At 34.2% G+C, this 9,572-nt stretch overlaps 1 protein-coding gene across 1 annotated transcript; it reads right to left on the bottom strand.

The window, feature by feature from the left end:
- Positions 1 to 1,545: 1,545 nt before the first annotated feature.
- Positions 1,546 to 8,309, bottom strand: LOC128236746 (histone deacetylase complex subunit SAP18-like). Its single transcript, XM_052951837.1, has 3 exons — positions 8,192 to 8,309; positions 5,666 to 5,772; positions 1,546 to 2,152 (listed from the first exon to the last, which is right to left on the bottom strand). Exons 1-3 carry the CDS (start codon positions 8,267 to 8,269, stop codon positions 1,858 to 1,860), a joined length of 480 nt encoding a protein of 159 aa, XP_052807797.1. The 5' UTR covers positions 8,270 to 8,309; the 3' UTR covers positions 1,546 to 1,857.
- Between the last annotated feature and the right edge of the window lie 1,263 nt (positions 8,310 to 9,572).

Below are 9,572 nucleotides of genomic sequence, written 5' to 3'. Positions count from 1 at the left end.
CAATTGGGCTGGTCAAAATGTGTGGAGTCCAAAGGACTCCATGTGTACTTTGACCAGCCAAATTGCGTTCATATCCCTGATAATGACGTCAATCCCGCAATTCATTACTTATATTGACACCAACAGTGCATTATTTCATTCAAGAATTGTTAAAAAATACTTTATTTCATTTAAGAAAGCCTTTCAGTAATCTTTTCTCACCCATTCTGTAAATAGATTAGACTCGACTGTAAACGGAAACTTTTATCAAATGATGTCACGATAACGCGAGAAAAGATCAACCACTTGAAATCAACTTTTAACATAAAATTGAAAGACTTATGGCAATGATACATTCAAAATATCATAATTTAACACTTTCTAAAATGTTTATTTATATTTTAAGGCATCTGCTGACACAATACAAACAATAACAAGATCAAATTTTTTCGTGTTTATTGTTATGCAATGAATTGCGATCGAAGATATTCGAAGATGTTGCGTTCATCGATTGATAAACGCAATTGCCGAAAGGCAGTTTATTTAGGGAATGGAAGTTGAGGTGTAAATATAATCAAATACATCTCATTGAGGAGAAATGCAGTGCACAAGAACCTGAACTTTGGCTGCAGTTTTTTTTATTTATTGCCCTGTTTTGATTGTCATTCTTATTTTTAGTCACGACTCACAAGTATAACTCTAAATCTTGGAGATATTGACTTCAAACATCATATATGTAATCGAAGAGAAATGTAGTGCATAGGAACCACAACTCTAGCTGCAGTTTTTTTTAGTTATTGCCCTTTCTTAATTTTCATACATTTTTTGTCCGAAGCACAGCTTTAAGTCTGTGGTATTGACTTCAAACTTCATATACAGATAGATCTCATTGAGGAATTTATATACAGATAGATCTCCTTGAGGAATTTATATACAGATAGATCTCATTAAAGAATCTATATACAGATAGATCTCATTGAGGAATTTATGTACAGATAGATCTCATTGAGTAAAAGTGCAGTGCTATTAATGAAAGTTATATTAGGTTTTATCAAGTTTGTATGCATATATAATCCTGAGTTTAAATTGAAAGAAAATGAATCTCAAGCAGTCTAAAGCATTCTATGAATGGATTCTTGCATACCAAATGTCTCGATTGTTTCATAAAATTTAGACACATGTATTACTGAAAGGGGAAGTAACTCTGTTTGGAGTTATGGCTGAACAATTTGGCCAAGTTTCAGGATGATTCAGTTAAAAAGGCTATATTGTCTACTGCAGTGAATATCGGTATCTTAGTTGTAAGAAATTGAGTTTCAACAATATTTGACCACCACAGTAAACATATGACCTATTGGGGATAGCATCGAGAAGCAAACTGCAACACAAGCTGTACATGTGCACATTGTACCTGGCTACATGTGTACCAAATTTTATTTAAAATATATTGAGTAATGGCAAAGGTCGAGTTGTTTGCACTATATGACAATTTTGCACAATGACTGTGTTAATATCTCCACCTTTTCTTACGAAAAAAGAAACACGCAAAAAATAAGGAACGTGTAATGTTGCATTAAATTTTATTCTCTGATGACTGGAAACATGATTAAATGGTCTAAAGATGTACATGTAAAAAAGTAAACTAATTGGAACACACTTTGTCCCTTAAAATTTACCATACTAAGGCTACAAAATTGCTTATTAATATTTACAGATCAACCCAAACCGATAGTTCAGTCGTAAATATATATAATCTAAATTCCCCCCTCCCCCCGAAAATATTTTTAAAAAAGAAACATCCTTTAAATGAGTTTTATTTAGTTTGAAACTGCTGCAAATCTCCTTACTCAAACATCAAAAACCTCTGAAATTCATGAATCAGTAAGGGCGACCTCTACGACCCATATTTCCTGGTCGGAGAGGCCCGCGAGGCCCTGGAGGAGTGATCCCAATGTCAATATAGTCCCCGATCACAAATCTCTTTGCCTGCAAACTGACAGTATCATCTGCTCCTCTGTGCCCCGAACAAGTGGTGCCAATTTCCCGCATTCTGTATGTGGGGGATCTGGAATCTGGATACACGATGGAGAAATCGAAGAACGTGCCCTTCCTTCGAGCATCAGGATTGACTTCTTTCACTAAACTAGTGAGTTCTTTCAGTGTGGCATCCAACCTGCAGTTAACAAACTTATTCATATATTTTGTTCATCAATCTTATCATTACAGTACGGTATGATAATTGAAGTAATGAAGAATGGGTAATAATAACACCGGTCAGCCATAAAGCTTACACTTTCAATCTTCAGTTTACAAGTTACTAATTTTTTTATCTACTTAACTTGAATATTTTGCATTTTTCAGCATGTGGGATTGGTACATATTTTGAATTTTGATACAGATTTCTACATCACTAACACTTTAATAGTCATTAAAATATTATTTTTTAACATGGTGTAACTATTGGGTTTTAACTATATTTTATTGTTTTAATGATAAGTTTCCTAGCCCAGAACCATATTTCAATAAGTTATATCTTGTAGATTATTATCAGGCATTGGTTCTACAGTTACAATGATGTATCATTTACAGCACATCCACAATTGCCTTAAACAATAAACTATTGTATTTGTTATTATAAAAAGTCACTAATAGTTTTGTCTTACAACATAATTATTTTATGATAATTTGCTTTGTTCCTGAAGTTAATTTATAAGTAAACACCAATTTCTTAATAAATACTTATAATATTGTTTTCCATTTAATCCCTTCAAAGGACCCCTTGATAAAAATATAAAATCATGACATTACAACATCTGTGTATATAGAGAATACTAGGTTAGTGCCGTGGATGGAGGAAGTTTATCTGGCAAGTCGGAGGAATTTATCGGGTGAGCCGAAATCCGCAGCCAAGCCAGATAAACTTTCTCCACCCACGGCACTAACCTAGTATTCTATTTATCCTGTTACTTTGTTTAATTAAACACTATAAAACCTTAAAATTAATAAGAATCTTTAAAAGTAAGGGGGGCAACTGTTTTTCCCTGTTGACGTCATCACACTCGGTATCCATGTTTAAATCGCCCCCAAAATAGTTCGTAAAACTGTTCAACTTTTTTAGTACGTTTATATTCAAAGTCATTGCATTTTAATACGTCAATATCAATTCAAAACATAAAAATACTTTTAAACGTGCATAAGCATGGATCAGTCTCTGAACATTATCTGATGATGTAACAATTATTCCGCAAGTCAGAGTACAGTACACAGGTCAAAATTCAAGATCACGAGTGTTTACAAACAATCGCAACATATTAAATGGATTTAAATGATGTTGATAGTGTTGAATGATCATAACTGCACCGGCAAAGAGATCATTCATTTCTGTTGTAAGTGAGATTTTGTCATTCACCACAGAAATGGAATAAACTATCGACGAGTATCGTTGAATGCTGTTTCACAGTTTCCAGCATTTGCGGATGGGGTAAGATTTTCACATCTCATGAAGATTTCAGGTCGATTGTTTTGCCAGTGTCATTATTTTGCATAATGATGGGACTTTATGGGCGAGTGATTGCTGAGGTCGGCTGAGGTGGTCCATTGATAAGATACTGAAACGGCAGTTCTGCTTTTCTTCTGACATTGCAGAATATATAAAAGAAGTTCGTTTTCGCGGTCACATGACCACCTGACTGTAGATAAACATCACGTGGTCTACTATCCTAATAAACTAAAGTTTACACGGCACCTTGTTATTGGACCGATTTGTATGCAGGTGACAGGATAAATGGCGTAAATATGAATGATCGTGAAAATAAAACATATTGGATAAATTTGCACAAAGAATTATGATATACAAAGACAGTTCATTTTGGATACTGACTTTTATTAATACATGCAGACTAGAATACAAGAGGATGTTATTCGTCCATACAACTTGTACAATGAGTCAATGAAACATTTAGATATCTACTGAATATGTGCTTACAGGCAGTATTTTTTTTACTATGATGTTTCATAAATCTGTAAAACTTGGGAAGCTTACATATGATAGGGATATAATCATGAACGTATGATTAATAACTGAAGTAGAAAGCAGGTTATGACTACCCTTCAAGAAAAAGTTACTGAAGGAAACTTACTATATATGCTATAAAATCTATTTTTAGGCTAACACTAAAACATAGAAAATTGAATTCAAGTACCAACACAGGGTTCCCCCTGGGTTCTAAAAAGTTGTCGCCACTTTTTCGCGGGGGGTTAAGGGGGCCGCGATAGGCCCCCTTACGGGTCCAGGGCAGCGCCCTTGTGGGGGCCAAGGGGGCGAAGCCCCCTGAAGCTCATGGGGTTTAAGCATTTTAAGAGCCTTAAATTGCATTTAATTAGCACATTGTCGTGCAAATCATAACATTTTGTTGTACATGAAGCACAAGATATTAATAGCAAATTGTTATTCTGTTGACAAAATTCATTGTATATGGACTAGTATATAAATAAAAAAATATTGCAAAAAATGTGACATAAACATCAATATGTTGATTTCAGTCTAATGCCTGCATACAATAAAAGAATACATTTGTGAAATTATGAGATAAATTTAAAATAAATGGAAACTCAAAGAAATATACATTGTCAAACTAGGGCCATAACTTTTCTAATAGAAATTTGTCTACCTACTCTTTACTCTAGCCAACATATTAGAAGCCTTATCAAATGGGGTTTAATCCTATTTATTTGATTTCTGTTAATCTTTTTGACACTTTTTGAACTCTTAGAATGCTGCATTTATAGCAATTACAAATTGCGACAAAACCGAAAGCAAGTCTATTTTTAGCGCGTAAACGTCATTACGAAATTTGCATATCACGTGACAACATAAAATTCTACGATTTGCATATTTAAAACTAACACGATAATTACGCAACAACAAGGCTGTTGAGCTAAATATTAAAATTCTTTGCTAAAAAGAGACATAACAGTTAAAGGATGTCATTGTTTATCCGTGAAAGCAATAAAATTCTGCAATAATTAGCGAGGTGTTGACTGGGCCGTGACTGCTTGCCCTAATTATCGGATTAATTTTTGTTGTCGCACCAGCAGATGCGCTTGATTTATGACAGTGACAGAATCGATTATCATGCAGGCCGCATGGTCACCACTTACGTCATTTTAAGAAAATATTTTAGAAAAAAATCGTTGTCGCCATAAATTCGCCAAATTTGAAAAGTTGTCGCAACTTTTGCGATTTTGTCGCAAATGGCGACAATGGCGATCGCCAGCGGGAACCCTGCCAACAGTGTTGTTTTTCTATCAATGCTTTTTGGTCTTAGAACTAACAATTACAGAGTGTTTTCAGCTGTGTCAAAATGAAATGTGATCAATTTTTTTTAAGCAAATATCATAATTATGCATATGCATTGCATGTAGAGAGAAAGCCCTGTAAAAAAAATAAGGGATATTCTAGAATAATTGAGTTTTGTAGCAATAATTTATTGCCAATGTCTGTAGAATGTATACATGTACTTCATATAAACATCTGATTCATTTCAAAGACATACAATTCATCAGAAGACAAACATAAAAAATAGACATATCTAATAGTTATGATTGTTCAGATTATTCGAAATAGTCATAATTTGATTGGATTATAAATAGCAGTTAAGTTCTATTTTGCAACTCTTATTTTTACCAAGTGTAAATCTGCAGTTCATTGTTAGGGACGTTTCCCCTGGCATACTCATTTAAAGGATTGTGCCTTCCTGTGTTGTAGAACACTCGAAGCAGTAGCGGACAGGTCTGAAACAAAAATGAATAAAAATAAAACAAAATAATCCTTTAAACCTTATTTTTTCAATACTCAAAATGTGGATGGAATTGTTTGCAATTTTTCGACAAACTTTTTTCCTGTTGTGCTAAACGAATGCTAATTCTGCAAATCGGTCAGCAAAATAATATTTTTCAATTGCTTTTTGGCAAAATTTCAAATGAGCTTACTGCTGGTCTTTGAAGCCTTGAAAGCCATTTTGCAATGGCTTGTTAGCTTCTCCCATACTTGTTACTGTTCCAGATCGAGTCAATAAATCATAAGTCCATATAAACAGCCAATTCAGTCTTTGACGATTTTTTATTAGGCAACTCTATGCGTCCATACCCCACTTGTTGTTTTCCAGGCCATGAATGACAGATCCCAGCGTTAAGTACAGTACACTCCACACGGAACTACCACTTTCCTCGGTGACTTGGAGGCGTTTTTAATTTATCGCGGATTTCCGCTGAGTACGCAACCTTTTTCCTCGCTAAATTTCACCGAGTTGCACCAAGTTAATCGTTATCTATGGAGGGTTTTATTGCCGGTAGCGTCGGTGATCGTAACGATTTATTGACCTAATCGCGGAACTCCGCGTTTTGTGCATAGCTACTACAGTACATTGCTTCTGTTTAAACAGTATGGAATAATTAGATAATTAATTTTCCAAAGTACAGTTAGTTTCTTTTTAAAAACAATTATCAAAAATTTCCATATCAATTTTCATCAGCATCGTCTAACAACTGTTGTTTTTCACATTATGAAATTAAAAGATATACCATAGCGTGCATTTGTGTTTGTTATTGTCATCTTTCTCTTACTATATTAAGGTGTTGAGAACTTAATTAGATTGGAGTAATGAAGGTGTTGAGAACTTTGTAAGTGTGAAATTTTTTCGGTCTTTTTTTCCTAATTTGCATTTTACCTGACTTATTAAAGTATCCGTAGTTATCAATGGTTCTAAACTTATTTATTACGCATATAAGTGTAAATCCTTCATCAAGTTAATTAAACTCCCATTAACCACCATTTTATACATGCATGGAAAGGAATAACACATTCTATGGGCCTGAGTGGTGTTTTCGAATGTAACTGAAGTATTGCATTTCCAACTTTAATTCATCACATTAATTAGTTACCTATATCATTGAATGTGTTGACTTTTATTGATGATTCAATAAGTATAACTGTACATGTAGAATTGTTTCTTACAGTCTATAAGTGTGGTACAAGTTTTAAAGTTTATTGGCAGATCGTTATACAAAAATGTAATGTCTTTGTTTTCTTAATTCCTTGATTGCCCTTGTTGTTTATTTAATCCTCCAATAAATATTTCACACTTCCTCTTTCTACATGCAATACATCGTTTAGGATGGGTATTTACTAATTAACTTGTCACAGTGGTGTACATATACGGTTAGGTAATCTAGCCAGGATAAAAGATGAAAATCAATAATCTTCGTCTGTGAAACTTGGTAAGTGTGAAAGTTACCATTGAAGTCCTTGGGTGTCCGAAAATTAGGTACGCGAAATAAATTTTATGAACAATTACGGGTGTAGCAAAAATTATCAAATAAATTAAACAAAATTAGATACAGTGGGAGATTCTAATCGGTTTTCCTCCGAGTTTCGCAGTGTTTTTACCTCCGAGTAACGCGGCGATTGTAATTATGCGGTCCACTGATTAGCCTCGGTGGGTGAACGAGTAAAAACGCTGAGGAAAGAGGATTATGATCAATTGGATGTCGTGTCCGCGATGACCAAAATCCGCCGAGGAAAACGGAAAGTGGTAGTTCCACGTGGAGTGTACTGTATATGAGCGGAAAGATAACAGACACCTGCCAGATGGTTTCAAAATGGAGATGTTTATTGACAGAAGTTGATCTAAATTAAACTAATTATTTGTGTTTCATTAAAAACTTATGTGCAATATGTAAAAGGTTTGGGCTAAAATAATTTGTAACTTTTGTGGTTTTATTTTTACAGCGAAGTGTTTAGTATTGTGAAGTAAAGTTGAAGATTTATTTTACATTGATATGGAATAGTCAACTTGTGGCTTTGAGGGAACAAAATGAATATCCAAATGTTAAAAAAGTTCCCTAAACGTGCATTATTGTGGCTAATAAATCATTATATGTGTGATTTTTTTTTTTATCAATTCATAAAGTCAACACAAAATGTAAATAAAGTTTCCTTTTAATTGCAGTCAATATATTTGAGCAAGTACTAGTTACAAATAACGGGCTTAATGAACACTGAAGACCTTCTTTTACTCGATATTAAATAAAATCATAAATCAAAGTGAAAACAAAATTCGCGAAAACATATTGCAAGAAAACGTCGAGAAACTGATTAGACCGAATTCTAACAAAACTGTACACTATAACACTAACTTGCTCTTCTTATTACCTTTTCTCTATCTACAGGCTTTTCTGGAGTCTTATTTCCGTCATTTTGTTGGAGTTGAACTGTAGATTCGAGAGCCATTGTTGATTTACAGTCTCGGTCAGGCAGGCGCTTGCTGAGAGCAAAGCACGCACCGTAGTGTACAGTTGTAGCAGACAACACAGTAAATCGCAACATCATAGGCGGTCAAGATCACAGGGGCAGGTTGCGTTGTTTTGACACACCACGCCCCCGTCCGTTTTTTTTTTTATCAAATTTTATTTTTATCAAATTTTAGTAAGAATATGATCAAGATGGTCACCCATTACTTTTAGGACGGACTCCATTTTCTTCGGGATGTATTAAATACAACTATGACAATGAACGAAAAGGAGTACACCTTGCAAAAATCATACACAATGTAACTCTAGCGGACCCTAACTCTAGGCCACTTTTTGCTCTTGGTAGATGTTAAAGCACAATCCTGATAATTACTTGAAACCTATTCAATGGCATTAATTGAAAATTTGTAAATCAATTACTGACAAAGTAAAATTGCTCAGAGCACAATAATTATAACTCTCTATCATATTGTTACAGAGTTAACTCCTCTTGCAGGGGTAGATTCGGGATTTCGCATGAGAGGAAGCACACTTTGGGAGCGCTTCTAGGAAAGTATGCCCCCTTCCCTCAGAATACAAACAATAAATGGTTTAATTGGGATTAAGGGTTATTCCCGAAGACAAACTAAGCCATATTAATCTGGAATATTGCATTTAAGTCCATTGATTTCATATTGTTTCTCGGATATTCACATAAAAAGTAAACTTGAACAATTTTACAGGGGGTGCACCCCTGCCAAAATTGCTCATGTCTTGTACTTATACTGGTGATAACACAAGAACTTTAATAAATGGGTATTTTCTTATAAATTTATCTCCTGATGTACTTAGTTTTCCATATATGTGAAGCAGACATCGGAAACTACTCCAAGGAAGTAAATGAAACTTAGACCAAGAATGGTTAAATTTTGCCAGATTGATGCAAAGTTTTCTAACCTTCTATTTTGATCTTGTTCACAGTTTATCCAAAGCCTAACTTGGGAGCTACTGGACACAATTCAAGGAAACTTGATCAATGTAAAATTGGGCACACTTTAAGAACTAAATCTATTGCACTAATGTTTTCAAAGTAATCTCCCCTTGGTTTATTAATAGAATTTTTCAACATTCTGCAGCATTATTATCTAAGAGTACAAGCAATAGAAATGGGAAACATAAAGAATGAACAAAGAAAATGGTGGAAAAGACAGAGATAAAAATTTCTTCACACTTGGCCCAGTAAGAGAGGCATCTGGTTTTGGATTTGCAGCTTTGAAAACAAAACATCTAGTTACATGCATCAT

Source organism: Mya arenaria, chromosome 6 (assembly GCF_026914265.1).
Source record: "Mya arenaria isolate MELC-2E11 chromosome 6, ASM2691426v1".
Lineage (NCBI taxonomy): Eukaryota > Metazoa > Mollusca > Bivalvia > Myida > Myidae > Mya > Mya arenaria.
This window is presented reverse-complemented; position numbering and strand designations above follow the sequence as displayed.

What these genes read in the sequence shown, in the direction of transcription:
- LOC128236746 (XM_052951837.1), bottom strand. Translation starts at nt 8,269, where the DNA reads ATGGCTCTCGAATCTACAGTTCAACTCCAACAAAATGACGGAAATAAG. An exon ending in AGCCTGTAGATAGAGAAAAG is followed by an intron (nt 5,773 to 8,191) that starts GTAATAAGAAGA and finishes TTTTTGTTTCAG; the next exon opens with ACCTGTCCGCTACTGCTTCG. An exon ending in GAACTGCAGATTTACACTTG is followed by an intron (nt 2,153 to 5,665) that starts GTAAAAATAAGA and finishes TGTTAACTGCAG; the next exon opens with GTTGGATGCCACACTGAAAG.